Source organism: Hippopotamus amphibius, chromosome 5 (genome assembly GCF_030028045.1).
Source record: "Hippopotamus amphibius kiboko isolate mHipAmp2 chromosome 5, mHipAmp2.hap2, whole genome shotgun sequence".
NCBI classification, from domain to species: Eukaryota; Metazoa; Chordata; class Mammalia; order Artiodactyla; family Hippopotamidae; genus Hippopotamus; species Hippopotamus amphibius.
This window is the reverse complement of record NC_080190.1, coordinates 155,681,158-155,704,695: the sequence shown is the minus strand read 5'-3', so window position 1 is coordinate 155,704,695 and position 23,538 is coordinate 155,681,158. Positions and strand designations below refer to the sequence as shown.

Genomic DNA, 23,538 nt, shown 5'->3' with positions numbered 1-23,538 from the left:
TGGAATTAAACGTGCACCCCCTGCAGTGGAGTCTTAACCACTGGACTGCCAGGGAAGTCCCATATTGCACTTAATTGATGGAGTTTCTCATATAGGACATCCTGTATATAACACAAGTATTAGAGAAAATACAGCAAAATAACAGATGTGTAACCTGGAAACTGTTCTTAAAATTACACTGTCCAGTTAATATTAAGAAAGATTTAGAAACATTTGAGTCATGGTGACGTACCCTACAAATGTTTATTCAGAAAACAAGGCTAACGGTATTACTCGTAGCCTCTATTGCTTATCTGCGTAAAACTTACCATCTGATTGCATCTCCTTGGAGATTTTGTTCACATCATCTTGTGATCTTCCATCAGTTATAACCACGATGACCTTTGGGATGCCTCTTCTGGTCCCTGACTCTGTAGTAAACAAGGTATCTCGGACATGCTTAATTGCTTTTCCTGAAACAAAGGAAGGCAATAGTTCAATTGCATTCCCTCCCATTTCTGTATTCCTAGATTTGCAAGGGTGGAAACAAAGTTCTTAAGTCAATGAAAAATCGTTTTTAAAAGTCTATTATTATTACTATGCTTTAAAAAGAAGTAATTTCAGTAATTAGTAATAATTACTTTGGGTCTTAGCTGGGCTTTTTTTTTTTTCTTCGGTCTTACCTGTTTTTGTATTTCCTCCTTTGTATGAGATATGTTTAATTGCATCAAGAAGCGTCTCTTTGGTCTTGTAAGAGTTAAGTTTAAACTCTGTCCTGGGGTCATCAGTGAATTGAACCATTGCAACCTAGATAAAGAAGGTGTATTCGTTTTTATGTGTATTATAGAATTCCTCTCTGCCAGAGAGCACACACTATAGCATGATCATAACTACAGTTTTAACTTCTTTTTTAACCCAGTCCACAATTTCCTTGGTTTAAACCATACAAGTTACATACCAAATCTGATGACTCATTAACTAGCATTTTTTCTCTAAGTACTTTTCAGGAAGTAGTTTATTTTAAAAATCTCTCCCTAAAGCATGAAGACCTTGCAGCCTAGATCTTCTGCCTTGACAAAGTTCAAAGAATCGAAGCTGGACTCTTTACAAAGATTTCTTTAGGAAACAAACCTAGGAAATAATTACTACTATTCTACCATCTTACAGATCAGGAAGCTGAGGCACACAAAGTCAGGTAATTTACCCAAGATTACAAGAGGAGCCACTGGCAGAAGAAACAGCTGAAGCCCGGTAATTCTACTTTAGAATCTGTGTTCTTAATCACTGCAATATGAACCATCCTGGCTTCATTTCCTACAATTTGCTTTTATTCCTGTGCAACTTTGGGGACATTTTAAATTTATTCTATTTTTTGTTTGTTTTTCAGAATTATCATGCAAGAGGTAAATATAGCATCTTCGGAGTGCTTTCCTCGACTTTGTGAGCCTTCAGCTGCTGCCAGTTTATCAAGGTCTACTGTAAGTATCATCATCTTTAGGAAACCTCCTCTGAGTTCTCTAATCAAAACAAATTGCTCCCTCCCTGAAATGCCTGAGCACTTTATCTATTCTTCTCTTCTGGTCCCCCTCACATCCAAGTTTTCTCAGCCATTTTTCCAAGACATAGTCCCAATCTGTTCACTTCACTGCATCGCATTGCTACCACCCTAGCCCAGGCCTCCATCATCTCTGTGCTGGACCATGAGAGCAGCATCCCAGGTGGTTTCTCCACGTCCACTTTTACCTTAATTAGCATTCATACTCCACAAAACAGTCAGAATGATCTCTTTTAAAAAGCAGATCAGACCTTCTCTCCTTAAAACTTCCCAGTGGCTTCCCATTGCATTTAGGATGGCCCCAAACGTCTTCAGTGGGTAGTAAGACTCCAGGTGATCTAGCTTTGCCTACTTCTTCGACCTCTTCTTCCCCACCCCCGCCCCCCACATGCTCATCCACTGTATTCCAGCCTCAAGTTTCCACACCTGAAGCTTCAGAACTCGTTCTCAACTCAGGCCCTCCGCACTTACTACTCTCTCTGTCTGGAAACTCTACTTTCAGATCTTCTCAGCATCACTCACGTCTCAGTTCAGAAGCCACCTCCTCAAAGAAGCCTTCGCTGATCACACAATTTAAAATAAACTTTGGGGGACTACCCTGGTGGTCCAGTGGTTAAGAATCTGCCTTCCAGTGCAGGGGATGTGGGTTCAATCCCTGGCCAGGGAACTAAGATCCCACATGCGGCGGGGCAGCTAAGCCCACACTCTGCAACTACTACTGAGCACACAGGCCACAACTAGAGAGTTCATGTGCCGCAACTACAGAGCCCACAGGCTCTGAAACCCACGTCCTCTGGAGCCTGTGCCCCACAAAGAAAGATCCCGCATGCTGCAATGAAGATCCCAAAGAAAATCTTGTATGCTATAACTGACTCGATATAGCCAAAAATAAATAAATAAATATTTTAAATAAACCGGTAAATTTAAATCTCAGTTCAAAAGCTCACATCCCGGGCTCCCCTGGTGGCACAGTGGTTAAGAATCTACCGGCCAATACAGGGGACATGGGTTCGAGCCCTGGGCTGGGAAGATCCCACATGCTGCGGAGCAACTAAGCCCGTGCACCACAACTACTGAGCCTGCACTCTAGAGCCCGTGAGCCACAACTACTGAGCCGATGTGCCACAACTACTGAAGCCCATGCACCTAGAGCCCATGCTCCACAAGAGAAGCCATCACACTGAGAAGCCCGTGCACCACAACGAAGAGTAGCCCCCGCTCATCGCAACTAGAGAAAGCCCGTGTGCAGCAATGAAGACCCAATGTAGCCAATAAAGAAATTAATTAATTAATTAATTAATTTTAAAAAAGGCTCACCTCTCTACCTTGTGAATTTATTTGTTTGCCAATTTCTATCTGTCTCTCATTCTCCTCCTCTCCCTGACGTTAAGAATACGAGCACCACGAAATTAGGGACATTGTCTGTCACACCCATTATGACAGTACTGTACCCAACCAAAATAAGTCCTCAATAAATGTTTGTTGAATAAATAAATTAGTTTTCTATCTGCTACTTGTTCTGTAGTAATTTGTGACCATGACCTCTCTTTCAAGATTTTAATGTCCTCGAGGGCAAGGAAAATATTGGATGTTCCTTTAGAGAGATACTCTATCCTAGTATATAGAAGACATATCTGCTGACATGGCCATTCTACCTATCTTAGTTTGCTGAACTCAAGAGCTTTTAAGGATTAGCATCTTCTCAAGCTCTGTCAGACACCAGTAAGCTGCTTCTAAACTCAGACTTGTCTATTCTCTCATTTAGGGTTGGTTGATTCTCCAGTCAGTATAGTTCTTTGCCCATATTCCCTGAAGAGTAGCCATGATACCATGAATAATATTTTCATGCATAGACTGAATCAATGATTGATTGATTAGCCTTACTTGAGTTCCATCTGCACCGATCTTGTTCAGAGCTCCAACAGTGCTGTACAGGAAATTAATGATCTTATTGAAATTTTCATCACCAATACTCCAGGATCCATCCACCATAAACACCAGGTCAGCTTTGGCAGCTTTACATACTGGAGACCACGAATGAATTTTGAATAAGAGAAAGGGGAAAAACATAGTAGTTATCAACCAACAAAGAGATAATGGTTTCCCTCTGGTAACTAGAGCTCTTTCCTGAAGGAAGAGTATACATCCTACTCCAAGCTCTTGCTCACTCTGCTTTCTGATCATCATTGCTCTCCTACACCCAACTCTCCTAGTCGTGACTAAGAAGCTTCAATCAAACGTGTAGAATTAAAGAGAAAAAAAAATCCATCAATCTCAGCCCCAAAGACTAGAAGTAAGAGAATGGGAAATGTGGAGCTAAAGTGATTTAGAGGCAGAAGCATCAGCAAACATTCTAGTGCCTACTGATTAGAAGAAAATCCAAGCTATCACTCTATGCACCCTGTCCTCTGCTTATCGAGTTAATAACGAGAGAGATTCAGATTCCAGGAGGAAGGCATACCACACAATGAAAGCAGATTAATCTAAAACTTGATATGCATTTGGACTGAGGCCGTAAGCAAACTCTAATTTCAGCCTTGCTCAAAAATTCTGTCTATGCTCTCTGACACCCATCGATACACGTCAAGAAAAGTACACTAATGCTAGCTCAGGGAAACTTTTATCAGTAGGTAATACTGATATCAACGCTAACAAACAAGCAGAAAAACACATTAGGAAAAAACTATTCCACTGAAAGTATTTTTTAACAGTCTTGTATCACATGCTGCTTCAGATTATTAATGCCTCTCTTCCCCTTCATTAGTGTAGACATGGTGGTTAACGCTATTTTGTAATGAAACAAACAATTTAGTCTTTAGTGAACTGAATCTTTTAATCTTAGACCATTTGCACACAAATATTCTGTGAGATAATATGCCTTTCACCTTTCTTTAGAAAAAAACATTCACTTGATTTTTATTTTATTAAGTGCAACTTTATTCCCTTAAAGCTATTTACCATGTAAAATAAACCATCTCCAAGTGAGTCAGTACTCCAAGGACAATAAGGATTTGATGAGGTTGTTCTCATGAGTTCCATTATGTATAAAATTTTACATGTATATGGTTTGAATTTAAAGCTCAAAGGGATCACAAGATCTGCTAATTATAAGCTTATAAAAGAAAACCTGGTGTTCTGTTTCCAAGGAAAGATGGAATCTAGATTAGGTTTAACCTTCTAAGTGAGAGCAAAATCTATTTGAAAATATACTCAAATTGAAAATTTTACTTAATACTATGAAGGAAAAACGAAAACACATCAAAATACATGAAGGGACTACCTCTGGGGTATGAAATTATGTTTTTAATTTTCTTTATGTACTCTTTTCTATTTCTTAATGTTTGTTTTATAAATATTCAGTATCACTTGAATAATAAAAATTTACACACTTTTTAATTAAATACACTCAGGACAACTAGAACCTAAAATGCATAATGCCTTCAAGTTGCGAAAGCTCCGCTGCTTAAAACCATCACGATAAAAACTACAGGAACAGTGTTCTTACATTGTCAATCCCCACTCTCACAGACCCTTCCAAATCGCATGTCTCCCATGAGCACTCATGAATGTTGACTGCATGATATTCATGTTCTGCTATAAATAAAAATATTCTGACCTCAGAGAGTTCTGTAACATCTGTATCAGAAATGTCTAATAAACTCATCAATTAGGATTCTGTTTCCAGTTCCAATAGTGAAAATCATCACAGACAGACTAGAAAAAGCTAGATATGAAGATGGAAGAGGAAAGAGTCTGGCATTCCAAGTAGAACAAATAGCATTAAAAGCTTCAGGACAGCAGCATAAGACACGTAGGGGGAACCCGGAGTTAGACAGTTTTGCTGTTAACTAATACAGCCTGGGAAACGATGCCACAACATAGGTTGTTCATTGAAGACTTTGCCTGGTATGCTAGGAAAGATGCTGAGCTTTATTTTTGTACAGATTCTCATTATCTCTTTGTTTCATTGATCCTTACACTCTCCATCATCAGACCCTCTGACGATGCTTCTGTCCCCTGCAGGACACTTGGTCCTGTCCTAAATGTCGATAAGACGTTTGGCCTACACCAACAGGTTCTTGAAATCCGATCCTATCCAAAATCCCCACAAGCATATTTGGTCCATGCCAAATGGTTCTGGATAGCACCAAAGATTAAGGATCTTTTGGCACAGACCAAATGTCTGCTAACACTCTGAAAGGTGGGAACAACTTACTTTTCATTGTATCTTTGGTTTGTAATAGGTACTTTAAAATGCTTGGTCAATGGAAGAAGTCTTCCAAAACAACCTTCGGACTATGTGTTCTACCTTTATCCTCTTCTGCCCTAATCCCTCGTCCCCATGCCATCGAGGTTATCTTTCTCAAACACAGATTTTTGCAGGTCACCCTCCCTTTGTAAAACTCCTCATGGCACACCATGTCCTATAGGATAAAGCCCAGCCTCCTTATTCAGGCACACAAACCACTGCATAACTCTATCTTCACCCTTCTCTATGGGTCACACTAAAGCACTTATGTATGGTTCCCCAAACACATTAAGTGCTTAGGTCACTCCATGACTTTGAGTGCTCCTTTCTCCATTATTTACTTGTAAAACTCATTCTTCAAAATGTAAATCAAATTCCTCCTCCTCCTTTACAAGTAATTAACCTGCAGCAGCATTAACTGTTCTCATTTCTGGGCTACCACAGTATAATCTCCACTTTTTAACTCACTTTCCTTGGCTGGTAATTACCTAGGCAAACACCTATTTCTCTTGCAACACTGAAAATAAGCAGAGAGCAGCAGTCATAGATTGCCATTGTATTCCAAGAATCTGGCATAAGAGCTTTGAGAACAAATAGCAGGGTTAACAGATGTTCATTAATGGAATAAAAAAAATTAATGATCACTACTGTGTTTGGAAGTTTTTTAGAAAGTTACCTTGGGACTTCCCAGGTGGTGCAGTGGTTAAGAATCCACCTGCCAATGCAGGGGGACATGGGTTCGATCCCTGGTCTGGGAAAATCCCACTTGCCATGGAGCAACTAAGCCCGTGTGCCACAACTAACTGAGCCTGTGCTCTAGAGCCCTTGAGCCACAACTACTAAGCCCACGTGACACAACTACCAAAGCCCGCGTGCCTAGAGCCCGTGTCCACAACAAGAGAAGCCACCGCAATGAGAAGCCTGCACACCACAACGAAGAGTAACCCCCGCTCGGCACAACTAGAGAAAGCCAGTGAGCAGCAACGAGGACCCAATGCAGCCAATACATAAATAAATAAACAAAATTTAAAAACAGAAAAAGAAAGTTACCTTAATGGCTCAAGTAAGAGGTGATAAGAAACTCTTGTGATGAAGACAGAAAGAAACAACTGGGAGAGGCACTTCAGAGGTAAGCTGGAACACTGTTACCCTTGTCTGCAGAATTATAAACTACATTCTCACTCATCAATTACCTAACTACTCTTCCTTGGTAAAGGTGTACTACTCTGATATTTTTGATGAAATAAATCTGAAGAAATTCTGTTAGAAAATATATTCTGTGTGTACAGAATCTACCATTAGGTGAATTTTTGTTGAATATATTTGACATATAATAGTGCATAAATTTAAAGTGTGTAACATTAATTTGATACATTTATACATTGTAATATGGTTGATGTAGTGATATTTAACATCTCTGTCACATCACATGATTACACGTTAGATCTCTATGTCTTATTTACTACCCATTGCAAAGTTGTACCCATAAGGGTTTGATAAGCATTTGTATTGAGAAAATATCTTTTATGAATACCTTGGTTTTTAAATGAACAAACAAGCAAAACCAACAGAAATCCAAATCCTAAAATCACATCATGATTGTATTATTCTTTTACCTTCTTTTGCTGGTGGAATGGTTGGAGGAAAAGTCGGTGGTTGAGTAGGAAGTGATTCTGTAAAGGAGCAGGAGAAAGAACATCAATTAACCATCTCATCTGCGGTGAAAAGAGGGAGGTCATGGAGTCATAACTCTTCAGGGGAGTCAATGATTTTGACAACTGTCTTCTTTGAGAATTTCGTGAATTTAGTACCCATTATAAATCAGCCAAAGCCTGTGAAAACTGGTTCCAACCATCCCCTCCACCTCAGACTGAAGGCCTGAAATGCCATTTTGCCACAATTAAGTTTACCCAGCGGGAGTCAATGCAATCAAACTGTCAACGAAAAGTGGTTTTAATGCTGATTTAAGGAAGGAACCCTGCCAACCTATTTCAGATTAGTCTCTGGCTGCTTTCACACTTATAATAAACTTCATTTGCATTCTGCCTAGGGATTGACCATCAATCCATGCTCAAAAGAACTTTCTCCCTTTTTACCCTGCATCCCCAGGATGTGGTCCCCAAGGGAATCTGATTCACTTTTGATTACATTCAGAGTGTGTCTGGGAAACTTTCAGTTCTGAAATGGCAGGACATTGAGACGCTACAGTGTGTCCTGATCAGTTTAGCCTGAATGATGAGGGCTGAGAAATCTGTGTAATATGTGGAGGTGTGATTTGGATGAAGGTCACGGATATAGTCACGTCAGAGCAGTGACTTTCCTACCAATTCACATGGCAAGGTACCAGGAAGTTACGGCATGATTAGGTAAACATCCTAATATTATTTTTTTACATATTCTTTTTTTATTCTTATTTGACACTAAAGATTTAAGAAAAATTGAGAAAATTATTTTTATTATTCTAGTTTAATAAGAGGGAAAACCCTCAAGGAATCATAGCCATTCACACAGAGGGATGTTCAGCCTCTGCAGACAGTAAGCGCCAACTAGCTGGAAGGATCTGAGCTCAGGCAGGCTCCTGGGGATGCTGTAAAGGGAATTCCTTCACTGGGCAGGAATTTTAAGGTCTCTTCCAATTCTAGGAGCCAATAAAATAACATTATTTGAGGGACTTCCCTGGTGGTGCAGTGAATTAAGAATTCCCCTGCCAATGCAAGGGACACAGGTTCAATCCCTGCTCTAGGAAGATCCCACATGCTGCGTGCACCACAATGAAGAGTGGCCCCTGCCTGCCCCTCCCAACCAGAGAAAGCCCATGCGCAGCAACGAAGACCCAACACAGCCAATAAATAAATAAATAAATTTATAATAAAGTGATATTTAAAAAAAATAACCTTTGAGTAAAGTGATTCAACGTTTAAAGGAATGAGGTAGGAAAAATGGAGAAATGTTTGAGATTAATCATGTGAAATGAATCAGAAAACCATGGAATGATAGCATATGTGAAAAATTAAAAAAATTCTATTTAACTGATAAATATAATATTGATTTACCTATATACATCTCTATGGTTTTATATATATATATATATATATACACACACACACACACACACACCAAAAACAAAACAAACAAACAAAAACAGATAACAGGTAGAATTTCCTGAAGGAGACCAAGCTGGTACAAATAGGTATTTCTGGGAAGAAAGAATGAGGAAAGAGGGAAGGTGACAACATACTTTATACCTTCTATTGCATTATTACAGATATGGAATATCACTTTTATCTTTTAAAGGCACTTTTTTGGAAACAAAAAAGTTTCAGAAGTAAAAACATTGGAGACATTTTAATATTAAAATTAGGATTGCAAAACTTTTTTGAAAGTACCATAAAATGCTTCTAAAGCCAGATTTATTTGTCTTAAAATTTGTGGAAGCAGTGGGTCATGTTTATAATTGTGCATTTTCTTTAATGTGAAAATCTGAGGCATATCCTAAGTTCAGTCAGAAAATCAAGAACAAAACCAGTGAGCAGCTATGGCAGCCAGATCAATATGTTTAATATGTTTGGTCAGAACATCTGGCCTAAGAGTCTCTTGGGTAAGAAGAACCACAATGAACTGGCAACACGTGTTTATATTCTCTGTGTGGCACACAGATGGTCCCTGTCTTCAAGTCTGTGAGAAGCTGTCACATAGAGGAGGGAACAGTCTTGATCTGCATTTGCTTCAGAAGGTTGAACTAGAGCCAGTGGGTAGAAGCTATAAGATGACAGATGTCCCCAATAGAAGGAAAACATTTACATCAAACAGAGCTTTCCAAAATAACCCTGGACTGGTAGTTAACAGTTGTGACGTTAAGCTTGGGGGAAGTTGAAGTAGACCAGGGGCCCCAAACTCAAATATTTTTAGAGGTCAGGCAAGTAATGAATCGGAACAAAGAACTTAGCCTAAACATTAAGGAATAACAAACTGTCTAAAAGAGACAGCAGTTACTGGGTTTCTGTAGATTTAACACCATGAGGATATGTCTGCCCTATGTTGTCAGATCTTTTGCATTTTCAAGAATACTTTAAAACTTAAAAAAAAAAAGAAAGAAAATGGCCCAGAGAAAACATGCCTGACAGTGAGATCTAACCCCATGGCCATCAGTTTGTGACTTCCAGGAAGACAGCAAGGGGGATAACAAAAGTACTTGTTCAATAAGAGACAGGTTGAAAAGTCCCTCAGCAGGTTCTTTTCATTGGATCTTTACCACCGTCAAAGGCGGAAAGAGAGTAGGTATTTAATTTTATTGGTAAGCAAAAAGCAGCTCAGAGATGTTAAACTGCCCAGGGCCACAATGCTAAAAAGGACCCCAACCAAGTCTGTTTGACTCCAAATTCCATGCACTACCAGGCCCCTAGTAATTTCGAAATTATATAATCCTCTACCCATAAAACAAATTTTAATGTGTAATAAAAAGCAACAAACGACTGATAGATTCTCCAACGTGGATAAACTTCAAAAACATATACTAAGTGAAAGATGCCAGATGCAAAAGGCTACTTAGTACATATTTCCATTTATATGAAATGTCTAGAAAAGACAAATGTATTAGCAAAGCAAGTATGGCCTGGAGCAGACTGTAGGAAAGGGGACTCACTGGGAATGAGCTTGAAAGGTCTCTGGGTTCATGGGAATGTCCTGACGGTGGATTGCAGTGATGTCTGCACAACTCTTTAAATGTACCAAAAATCACTGAATTGTACACTACAACAGCTGAATTTTATGGATGGTAAATTATACCTCAAAAATACATGAGTAATGTAAAATGTTGAATATTTCAGTGTTATGAAATATTGTCTTATGTTGGAAAGTAGATGATTTCATTAACTATACTTTCACCTTCCGTGTTTGAAGATTATATTTTGATGATGATTTCTTTCTGCATGTGCAGAGCAACAGAAAGACCTATATACATGGGGAATAGAACTCCTAAACGTCAAATACATGATAGAAGGGCTACCAAGAAAGCCCATCACCCACCAGCTATTCAGACACCAGTCCTCGGAGATTTCAAGTTTAAGTTCAAGATACTGAGTTGGGGACACACAAATGTCCCCCGGAATTCACTACCATTCAAACCATCTTAATGTTTGTGGCCTCTAGGTCAGGAATCCTTGATTAAAAGGATACCAAGAAGCTGACATACCAAGAAGCTGATACCCTCCTTGCTCTTTAGAACATGTAAAAAGTGCTTTGTTTTCATTTTATACTTTGCCTTTCCCTTCAGTGCGTCAGATTTCCAGCCAGCTTGGAAAAAGCGCAAGAGCCTCTTGAGTAGGCAAGCCTAGGGTCAGCCAGTTGGAACGTCTTGGCTCCATTCCTGCCCGCATGGCTGTAGTAATTAATGTGCCATTGTTTTAATGTCGGGACCTAGTCCTTACACTTCATTTCACACTCCACATACCACAGATGTTCCTAATGGAAACAGATCACAATATAGGTCATTGTTTCAAGCACTTTGCCATCCTATGGCCTTATACTCCCTTGTGACAACATATGGAGAATAGAAAAAACCACACAGATGGTATTAGTGGGCCACAGGCAGTGAACTCTGGGACAGGATAAGGTGAGCAAAACCTGTATTACAGATATTACCAGACAGCAGTGGCTAATATTTTTCTAAATGGAATAAGGTTTTTGAACCAAAATGGGACGCCTAAAATACTGTTTGTTTATGAAAGACAGGGATCGGGAGAGAATACGCTTGACTTACGTGTTTTCACCATTATGCTCACACTGGGTCCCTCAATCTCTTGGAGCTTTGTGTAAACACTGATTTTATACTCTGAATCAGGCTGAAGACCATAGAAGCAATGCCTGTTTGTCCCTCCACCCAGAGTGGATTCTTGCTTTTGTGTATCTATAATCAAAACAAAACAAAACATATATGAACAGAACATACATACAGGAAGTTTTTAAAACAGCCATCAATAGACGATTTGCTTCTAAAATGCTTAATATGCATGGCCTATTCAGATAACTTCAGAATGAATTAAACTTGTTTGAGGAGTTGTTTCCATTTTTAAAGAGTTACTATATCCCCTTTTTTTTAGATTGAAAATCACATTTTACATGTTCAGAAATGAGACTGAGTAGTAAAAGGCTGCTGAGGTCAATCCTCTAACAAATGGAGAACTGTGAATGTTTATAATTATATGTACCTATTTTAATTGATATTCTGGACAGGTGTGGAGATGAGTATATTATTTTTTAAAAAATTCGAGTTCACTTTTATTCAATATGATTCTCCAGAACACAGTCAATTAAAAATTGACATAAAAAGATACATCCTTTTGGACCCATACAACTTATTATCATACAATAGGATGCCCTTCTTGGCAGTGGCCTAAATATATAACTATGGAGTTAGAAATTGTAGGGTGGGACTTTCCAGTGGTCCAGTGGTAAAGAATCCGCCCTGAATGCAAGGGACGCGGGTTCGATCTCTGGTTGGGGAACTAAGATCCCACATGCCGCGGGGCAACTAAGCCTGTGCACTGCAACTACGCCTGTGCACTGCAACTACTGAGCCCGTGCATGGCAACAAAAGATCCCACGTGCCGCAATGAAGACCTGACGCAGCCTAAATAAATACACAAATAAAATAGAAATTGTAGGTGCTAAGCAGGCCTCACGACTGTGGGCTTCCAGGGTCTCAGAAGCTTTGCCCATGGGTCCAGCCTGTTTGCAAAGTTGCCACAAATGCGGGCAAGAGCTTGGAGCTGCACTGGGACAACCAGGGTGTCCCCGGACTGTCTAATTCCTACCTTCAGTCTTGATTTTTAACTGACACTCATGATTTCTTTCAATAGCAAAGGAGACTCCTAGGGAGCTCAGAGGAGGCTCTCCAAATTCCTTGGATTCACTTTAAAATGCTTTTTATTCTTTTAAAATCATAATTGAGGAAACAGGACACGGTGCTTAAGTGGTTTAGGACCATATATCATTCCATATGTCTTGGTCTCCCAACTCCTGATTCCAGTGTTCTTTTTGTTCTACCAAGGAGACATGCCACACACAGCCATGTCCACTACCACTTTCTCTGTCCCATCTCCACCATGGCAGAGACCTGACAAAGAACCTAGGAGGCCTGATTAACTGTTGGCTAATTTCTTCACTCCCATAACCACAGCAAAATTGTCTTGCCTTCCTAGAGGAATTAGTCCTTGCCCTCAGGTTTGGAGTCTGGGAGAGGTTGGATCAATTATATTAATCTTTTCCTGAGAGCTTACTACGGTATCAGGCTTTGTGTTTGGTATTTAATGATGAAAATAACAGCAAAGGTAACAATGGCCAACATTTGGTGAGCACTTACCATGTCCCAGGCACTATTCTAAAGATGTGATATGTATTGATTCATTTGATGCTTATAATATTTATAATTATCCCTAATTAAAGACAAGAAACTGGAGGCTAGAAAAGTTAGTAATTTAGCCAAGTGCATACACTAAGTAGCAGAAGTAAAATGTAAATTCAGAACTCGAAAGCCCATCAGAGGATGTTGCTTTAATTTCCATTAACATATCATAAAATAAGTTAAATATACACTGTTTTCAAAATGAAACAGTTGTAGAGCTGCTGAGTGCATATGAAATTAGTACGCATAATAGCAGGGAGATCAGATGAGGAGTCCTCACGGCTCAGTGCTTTATCACTACATTGGACCTGGCTGCCTACCTTGCTGGCTTCCATTACTGAAGAATTTCAAATAGGTTTTTTTCATAGGCATAGAGTGTTCATTATTTTTTTTAACCACATGGATAACTGGTTAAAAAGAATACCTGCTACCATGAAAAAAATTACCATGCAAATTTCCCTCTAGATTAATTTTCATCTAATTCGCAGATTGCATTCTAGTCGAAGCCTTATATAACTTTATTTCTAGGAATTTTAAAAACCAGTTTTAAAAACTATATTGATTAAACATTATACATATTATTGAGTGGTTAAAAAGAACTCCTGCAAAATGCTATTTATAGTTTATTAAATATGAACAAAATAGAGAAAATATTTAAAAAAAAACAGTTGCAGGGAACTATACTCAATATTTTGCAATAACCTGTATGGGAAAAGAATCTGAAAAAGAATACATATGTATGTATATATGTATATACACACACACACACATATATATATATATAACTGAATCACTTGGCTGTACACCTGAAACTAACACAACAGTGTAAATCAACTATACTTCAATAAAAAATAAATTTTTCAAAAAGAGCAAAAAAAAAAAAATCAATTGCTTTTTTAAGCAAAAAATGAAAAATTGTTAAAAAGTGACTTTGGTCTATTTTGAAAGTAAAAATATCTATTACATTTCAATCCATATCTTAAACACATATAAACAAAAATATACTTATTGTAATACATATGCCAGAATAAACATGTCACTTAAAATTCTGTCTATGCACAGCTTTGAAATCTCTAGTACTGAACCAGTTATATCTAACACTCTAATGTCATGAAACCTGGGCCAAAATGGCAAGTTCAAAAACAATGAGCTCATAATTTTGACATTTTCAAGTTAAGGCTTGGTAAGAAACTCTTCCTATTCTCTAAATATTGTTGTTGTTTAAGTCTTCTGCATCTTTTCCTTTCCCATCAGTGAACACGTTTACATATCAGAATATAAAGATAAATGAAGCAAACACCATAAGGTTCCTTGTAAAAAATATTTCTACCATAAAATGAAAAGGTGATAAATACATGGTTATGAAAAGTGTAGGAGAGATTTATCCCAGGTATGCAAGCCAGTTTCAACATTTGAGAGTTTGTTTATGTAATCCATCACATCGACAGGCTAAAAGAAAACTCAGATACATGTCATTCCACATTCGTCCAAACACTTAGAATGTACAACATCAAAAATGAACCCTGATGTAAATCACGGACTTTGGGTGATAGTAATGTGTTAATATAGGTTCCTCAGTTGTAACAAATAGCATAACAAATTCTAGCATGGGATTTGATAATACAGGAAGCCGTTTTGTGAGGGACAGGGATTATATGGGAAATCTCCGTGCCTTCCTCTCAATTTTTTTGTGACTCAAAAGCTGCTCTCAAAAAGTTTTAAAATAAAAAACAAATGAAATAGAGAAAAATAAAAATAAATAAAATTTTGTCTATGGACAAATCCTGATTTCTTAAATATAATTAAAGTCCACTTGTTGAATGGAATTTGAAATTTATTTTTATAATTGTGAATATTAAAGGGTTTCAAAAGTGAACTTCATAATATACTCTCTAGTAATATATTTGTTTCAAATGACTTCAGATCTATCTCAATATTTATATTATACAAAATAATGAAATTTTAAAAATGTTGAGGTGTTTGTGAGATTATTTCTGTGAAAGGAGGTTAATAGTAAGAAAATAGTAGTACACCCTGCCCTCTGCTTTGCTGATGTCCAAGTTCAGTCTGGGGTCCCCAGGCCCAGAACTCCACAACAGCAGCTTCTTTCTGACCCTTAACCACTCTTTGGAGCCTCCTGCAAGCATCTGTGAGCCACCTGTAACACAGACACTTCCCAAATCCTGTGGACGGATCATCTTTATCTAGCTCCACAAAAGCTTCCAGGACTCTCCAGGAATCAGTTCTAGAAATGCACCTTTCTGTCATTTCCTCTATTTCTCATGAATACCCACGCATTTTACAGACCCTTGACAATAGAGTATAAAAGGGTTTCACTGCTACAACAAAAACAAAAACAAAAATCTACAAATCATTGGAAAACTGGAACAGGCACTATAAAATCAACGGGAAACAGTATCGGTTTGATCCCAATGCTAACAAAGAGGGGTTACATGAATGGGGGTGTATCCATGTTGCTTTTGGCATGTGTGATTCAGGTCTGATGGCTTTTTGCCTTAAAGGAAAACATTTAACCTGATCAAATGATGACTAATTTCCTCAACCCCTTGTGCCAAAAGCTGGGAGTTAAAATTTATTTTTTGGAACAAGGGGGGAAAATCTGTCATTATGTATTCATTCTTATGAAGCAAGACTGAATACATTCTCTGGGTTACTTCCATACGGATCATCATACTACCAGCTTGACGCCCCAGAATGTCCTCTGAGTGCTTACTGAGATCCACAAGCAAAGAATATCCATGATCCAGGATACTCAGCTGGAAACTGATGATATATGCTTCCACTCTCCAAGTCTTTCAAATAACCTGACTCCCAAGCATAATATCACTGCTTCAAAAAGTTTAATCTTGAGAATAGGTTTTTGTTTCATATGATTGTTTTGGGGGGGAGGGGATCTGGTCCCTGATAAAGTAGGCTCTCCACTATGCTGCAATTCTCTATTCTTACTAATGACTGACACAGCAAAATATGCAATTCAATATCTAAAGAAAGAAGACAAGTTGAGCATGCTTTGAAACAAAAAAAGTCAGGCTAAAAAGAAAGTCACCAAGTTAATAGGATTAGGGAGGGACTACAGTATCATGGTCCATGTGGTATATAAATACATGAACTTGAAGGGAAAAGCTACATCAAACCTTGGGTGCCACGTCAACTCAAAAACAGATGGACAGAGAGACAGAATGCTTGAGCATCTGCAGAACTAATGGAGGCTCTCATGGGGTTCTGTTACTCAAAACCAACCCAAAGTCTCTGACTTTGGTCCGTCCTACGGTCAACCAAAAGCCTATAATTTAATTTTGAAAGTGGATGACTGACTCAAAAGCAGATTTGATTTCAGTCTCTCTTGAGAGGACTTGATCCTTCTGGTAATCTTTTTTTTCTTCTTGGCTATAAAAAAAAGTCATAATATTTACATGGGTAGAGGGCAGCTGTTGTTTTTGCCTGTATTGCATCTAATCTTTCTTTCTTTAAATCCATTCCTCTCCATTCTTGGTCTTTTTAATTTGGACAGGACTGAATAAGAACGCCCACCTACTCCACCAGACACCAGGTCTCACCCCTCATTTTATTTCATGACCTTGAACTCAATGACAGATTTAGAAGCATGTGACCCCAAACCACGCCAATGTGACTCAGTTCCTGGACTTTTGTGGGAATTATTGAGAAAGAGGAGCTTTCTTTTTTCTAAGACTATTAAGCTGGAAGCTAGGAGGATGTAATTCTGGATTTGACAGGGACCAACTCACAATGTGCCTAAGCACAAAGGCAGAGGAGAGCAGAGCAGAGGACGGAGCAGGGCTTCATCTCGATGACATTGTGTGAACACCTAGATTTAGATGTGCCTGAAGCCAAATGCTGTTGAACTTCTCAGTATGTTAGCTAATAAACTGACCCTTTTGCTTAAGTCCCCTTTTATTTGTGTTTCTACCATTCACAAACAAAACAAGCAAATCTGAATGATACAGCCTTGCTGCTTTACTCACAAAATCCTTGGAAATTTATAAGTGTTACCTCAGGTAAAAACTTCAAAAGAAGTCATTTGGGAAAACTGAAGGCCAGAGAAGGAAGTTGACCAGCAGTTGTGGTTACAGCAGAGGCAGACCCACTGACTCCATCTCAGAATAAAAGTGCACTGACCAGAGCATGGGGAATTTAAACACACACACACACACACCCCCACACACTGAGGAAACTACCTGTCAAACAGTAGGGGTTTGGCAGAGGCATTCAGAAATAATCCAGCCTGGGATAAGGCTTTTCTCCATCACATGGAGGAACTGGGTCCCATTTCTCTCTAGTTTCTTCTCTGATTGAGGGGGAAGGGCTAACATTTCTGCATAGGCTGCATATGTAGCCAGTGGGAGATATTACAGAGTTAAAACAGTGGCAACCTTGGGCCTCATGTGCCCGGGGAAGGAGGGGCATCTGATCACAGGTCCTTCAAAGGCGGTGATCAGGATAATGATTACATTTCTCTGTAAGATAAAGAAACTCAACCTAATTCTTCTCCACTCCAATGAGGAAAGACTATCCCCTGACCTAAACTGTGTAAGTTAAAATATTTAAACATATTCCCTACTGCTATCCCCATATTAACTCCCCAACCCCAACCATCAATTAGAAGCTGTTGCTGTCTAGTTGGTTTATAATATTCAGTTGGGGACTTCCCTGGTGGCTCAGCGGTTAAGAATCCACCTGCCAATGCAGGGGACACAGGTTCAATCCCTGGTCCAGGAAGATCTCACATGCTGTGGAACAACTAAGCCCATGCGCCACAACTACTGAGCCTGTGCTCTAGAGCCTGTGAGCCACAACTACTGAGCCCAAGTGCTACAACTACTGAAGCCCGTGCACCTAGAGCCCATGCTCCGCAACAAGAGAGGCCACCGCAATGAGAAGCCTGCGTACCACAACGAAGAGTAGCCCCCTGATCGCCACAACTAGAGAAAGCCCTCACACAGCAATAAAGACCCAACACAGTCATAAATAAATAAATAAATAATAGATTTATTTAAAAAAATAATATTCAGCTGGACACCTGAGTGAATCAGATGTAGGCTAACTGGGCTTATAAATCTCTCAGCTATAAGTGCTGATGAAAAATAAATTGAACAACACTTTCGGTCATTCCTGTTGAATTGAGATTGTTGAGGCTCAGGTGAAAAGGTTTTTCGCAGCCTGAAAATAATCCTGGGGGAGTACAAATTAACTTACCTGTAAGATAAGGAAATGGGGACGTACATTTCTTGCTAGTAAAGATCTTGGCTTCAGAAAGAGCATATTGAGGTTTTAAATGACCGGATCAATGTTATCAGACCCATCAATCACACCCTCTGATAAGAATCCCAGTGCCATTTTGCAAATATGCTAAAGTAAAAGCATTTAATAAAAAAAAACTGATGGATTTCATTAACCCCATGATAGACAGTTTTGATATCTTTATGTCAATTTATATAATTGTAATTTTAAATGAAAGCCAATGAATATCTACAGGAACCTATGTCCCATCATGTCAATTTCTAAATGATATAAAAGATAAAGATATTCTGGGGTAGTTTGGAAGTGTGATTTTTATAGTTACTATTTTTCTAAAGCTTAACAAATACCATCAAATGTGATAAATGTCAACCCTTCTATGTTAAAGTGTGACTTAGCTAGTCTTAAAAAGATATATGACATTACTAACAAGAAAAAAAATCACATCGTACACTTTAAATATATGCAGTTTATTGTATGCCAATTATATCTCAAGAAAGGTCCTTAAAAAAAAGATACTTGAAACACAACTCAAGATTTTATAGTTGTTTCTCAAATGGTTGCGTATCTTTCATCTAATTCTGCTTAAGCATCCCATAAAGCACATAAAACCACCACAAAACCCATGTGATTTGTCCGGACTTTCCCTTATTCAATGTTTATTCCAGATGAAAGCCACTCCTGTATGCTTAGCTGATGTCTGGCTAAAGGGACCCTTACAGGATCACATTCAGGGAATCAAGGAATTAGTGGCTTAGCATGCCTGTGGAGACAATGCCTTGGCTGGTGTTGGCAGGAATCTCTTCTCACGTTCCTCATATTCTATTCTTGTATTTTCAGCGTATTTCCAAACACTTTCAGCACTCTACTAAACTGTGCTTTCCACTTTCTGGATTGGATCAGAAGTGGGACTTCTTCATTTTGAATGTAGTTATAGCCAGGGATGTGGACTACTAACTAAACTCAATCCTATCCAGACCCCAAAAATTAGCTCTTTCTGCTTTTTTAAATGGGGAAACTATGATCATTTATTCAGAAAGAAAAAAAATTTAACGATTTTATTAGCAAGTTTGAAAGATTAAAAAAAAAAATCATCTAGGATTCTCTAAGGTCTCCTATGTCCCCCTCAAAAAATAACAAGATGCATCTCTTAAGAGATAAACAAATACTGTATGCTAACTCATATATACGGAATCTTAAAAAAAAATGGTACTGATGAATTCAGTGACAGGACAAGAACAACGATGCAGATGCAGAGAATGGACTGGAGGACATGGAGTTGGGGGTGGGGGGCAGTGGGCGAAGGGGAAGCTGGGACAAAGTGAGAGAGTAACATAGACATATATATACTACCAACTGTACAATAGATAGCTAGTGGGAAGTTGCTGTATAACAAAGGGAGATCAACTCGATGATGGGAGATGTCTTAGAAGGCTAGGACGGGGAGGGTGGGAGGGAGTCGCGGGGGGAGAGGATATGGGGATATATGTATAAATACAGCTGATTCACTTTGGTGTACCTCAAAAGCTGGTACAAAAGTGTTAAGCAATTCTATTCCAATAAAGAGCTTAAAAAAGAAAATAAAAATATGCATCTCTTCTACTGAAAACACAAATCTGATTAACTTTCATTATTCGATCTCATTTTCTAAATATTATCCATGCTGATGTGAAAAGAGGATTAACAGTCCCTGGAAGCTCACTTTTGCAGAATCAGTCTTTTATTATTGTTCTTGATACTTTTAGTGAAAATAAGCAGACATTTTTAGTATTTCAATGTTGAAACCAAGTCCCAAACTGTAGATATACTTGAGAGCTATGATGCTAAAGAACGTGCCCATGACAGCATAGATATACGGTATCACCTCCTGAATGAGAGTTTGCTGCTCATCAATTATCCCCAAAATTTAAAAAAAAAAAACAAAAAAAAAAACACTGAGAAAAACATTAAAATCAAAGCTAGATCCCCATGGAGTAAAGACCAAAATAATAGCACTACACAATTTTTTTTTTACACTCTAAACATATGCAGTTTATTGTCCGTTAAAAAAAATATACATGCAGATCAGTCTTCTTAATTTGGCCAGCATTTTATTTTTTTTTTAAGCTTTTTATTGGAATAGAATTGCTTTACACTTTTGTACCAGCTTTTGAGGTACACCAAAGTGAATCAGCTGTATTTAGACATATATCCCCATATTCCCTCCCCCCACGACTCCCCCCGACCCTTCCCATCCCAGCCCTCTAAGGCATCACCCATCATCGAGTTGATCTCCCTTTGTTATACAGCAACTTCCCACTAGCTATCTATTTTACAGTTGGTAGTATATATAATGTCTATGTTACTCTCTCATTTCATCCCAGCTTCCCCTTTGCCCCCCGCCCCCCCAACCCCATGTCCTCCAGTCCCTTCTCTGCATCTGCATCCTTATTCTTGTCCTGTCACTGGGTTCATCAGTACCATTTTTTTTTTTTTTTTTTAGATTCCATATATATGAGTTAGCATACAATATTTGTTTTTCTCTTTCTGGCTTACTTCGCTCTGTATGACAGACTCTAGGTCTATCCACCTCATTACATATAGCTCTGTTTCATTCCTTTTTATGGCTGAGTAATATTCCATTGTATATATATGCCACATCTTCTTTATCCATTCATTTGCTGATGGGCATTTAGGTTGCTTCCATGTCCTAGCTATTGTAGATAGTGCTGCAATAAACATTACGGTACATGTTTCTTTTTGGATTATGGTTTTCTCTGGGTATATGCCCAGTAGTGGGATTATTGGATCATATGGTAGTTCTATTTTTAGTTTTTTAAGGAACCTCCAAACTGTTTTCCACAGTGGCTGTACCAACTTACATTCCCACCAAAAACCACTATACAATTTTAATGTACGTTATCAGTCCTGCCTATTTAGCTCCTACCAATAATAGCAGCTTACATTTCCTGGGTGCTTAATATATGCAAAGCACTGTTGCAAATGTTTTACATGGATTATCTCAGCTTAATCCTTGCAGAATGCCACCAGATCAGCACAGGGTTCTACCCATTAACCATAGGTGGGAAAATGGAGGTTTGGAGAGGTTACATAATTGGCTTAACCAGACATCCTGACTCCATATCCTGCACAAGCCATAACATAATATTGCCTCCTCAAGAAGAATGCTTTTGTCAGGTTCCTTGTGTGTTGTCCACAGTGATTGGCACAGAGTACGTGAGTACTTGACCAAAACATACGTGATGGAGTGCACTTACCCTGGCGGGATTCCATAACTATCCTGTAGGCTGTGGCATGACGCTGCACCTGCCAGCGAGCACACAAGCTGGTCATTTGGACCTGGTCTGCCCGAAGATCGGTCACACCCAGAAACACTATCGTGAAATAGAAACATAACTATGTCACACTGCAGACAATGCCACAAACGTCCCCAAGTATGAAATTAACTTCAATGTGGTAAAATTCAAATTCAAAGTTCCATAGCCAGTGGTGGGAAATTCATCATGTCACGATAAATTAGTGCACAAAAGATAACTGTTTTATGACTTAAAAAAGACGTTGCAAAGCATCATGCTGTATGATAGGGTCTGTCTGCTATTTGTAAACAAAAAAAGAAAATATATATTCTGGAAACGACCAGATGCAAGGATGATAAAATTACGGATGATTTTAAATCTTCCCTCTTTATTTATTTGTGCTTTTTTTAAATATTCTCCAATTGATATACAATACTTTTATAATAAAAAAAGTTTAATATGCACTTATCAACCACTGAAAGATAATCACGGTTGAAATAAAAAGAAAGAGCAAAGCAGACAAAATGGAAGTCCTACTCAACACGGACTGGCCTTCAAAACATGATTGAATGAGAATGAACAAGTTTTGGAAAATTTAGAAAGGAAAGATTTTACACACATACAAAATAATCAAAAGAAATACACAGATTCTTATTAATCTTAGAACAAACACTATGATATACAAAAATGATTGTCAGGGAATTTATTTGGGGAAGCAGTAAAAATATTGTTTCTCTGATACAACAGACTCTACTGTGTTGAATAGAGGACTGAGCATTCAGTGTTTATTACTTAGATCCAAGCAGGAAAAGGAGAAAATTAATAATATTTACTTTCTCTAATGCCCTCTGACTTCTTCCACATCATTTTATCATACTTTCCTTCTCCTTTAGCTACTTCATAAAATTAAAAAATAGCTTCAAATTATTTTTCAAGATGATAAAAATAATCTGAACTAATCATAATTGCATCTTGACGTTGTTCCTTTCTGTTAGATCAGCAAGGGAAGAACTTTTTTCCTAAGGCCAATTAAACAACCCACTGCCCCCACAAAAAAGGAAATCAATATTGATTTATACAACCACACTAAATTTAGAAAACAGCTTGAATTAATTTATTTGCCATTATATGGTGTTTTATTTTGCTCGGGAGAAAGAGAGAAAACAAATAATAAGCCAATCTAATTTTTATTTTAAGGACAGACTATAAAACAATTCAATACTCTAGGCCCTTTAAAATATACTTGAAATACTCACCACACTTATTATGGGAGAGAAGAGGGATGAAATAGAAGAAAGAGGGGAGCAGAGAAAGGAGGACAGAAAGAGACAAGAAAGACTAAGGAGAAGAAAGACCAATGAAGAATCACGGACATAAAATGTGGCACAGACAGAAAGGGTAATCTCGAGAAGAAAGTGAAGACAGATTAGAGGAGAGAGGAGATAAAGGTGGAGAAATGCACAGGTGACTCCAAGCTGTTCCTAAGGAGGGACTGAGGAGTTGCTACAATGGCACAACACAGGGAAATTACTTGCAGTTTACAGTAGGACCTAAAACAGTATCACTTCAACAGCCAAATACGAGATCACAACTACAGGCCAAAGCCTTTCTAGATCCGTCGAAGACAGAGACTATTTCTTCTGAGATTAAGTTGATTCTGTATCTAGCCTTTAAAATCTAAAGATATTTTGATTATAAATATCTTTAAAATCTAAAGATATTTCATAAAAGAGAACTGAGGAAGCTTTCGCTAATGAAAGGGTAGGTCCTATATAAAACA

At 38.3% G+C, this 23,538-nt stretch overlaps 1 protein-coding gene across 3 annotated transcripts in view; it reads right to left on the bottom strand.

Annotated features, from left to right (window-relative positions):
• The window catches only part of COL14A1 (collagen type XIV alpha 1 chain), a 220,584-nt gene that overhangs the window by 87,284 nt on the left and 109,762 nt on the right, over nt 1-23,538 (bottom strand). For all 3 annotated transcript variants that reach the window (XM_057734080.1, XM_057734079.1, XM_057734081.1), the window contains exons 23-28: nt 21,720-21,836; nt 11,542-11,688; nt 7,400-7,456; nt 3,419-3,558; nt 663-786; nt 309-452 (exon numbers count right to left, since the gene is read on the bottom strand). In XM_057734080.1, coding sequence (XP_057590063.1) covers nt 309-452; nt 663-786; nt 3,419-3,558; nt 7,400-7,456; nt 11,542-11,688; nt 21,720-21,836 — 729 coding nt within the window. The remainder of the gene's footprint in view (nt 1-308; nt 453-662; nt 787-3,418; nt 3,559-7,399; nt 7,457-11,541; nt 11,689-21,719; nt 21,837-23,538) is intronic.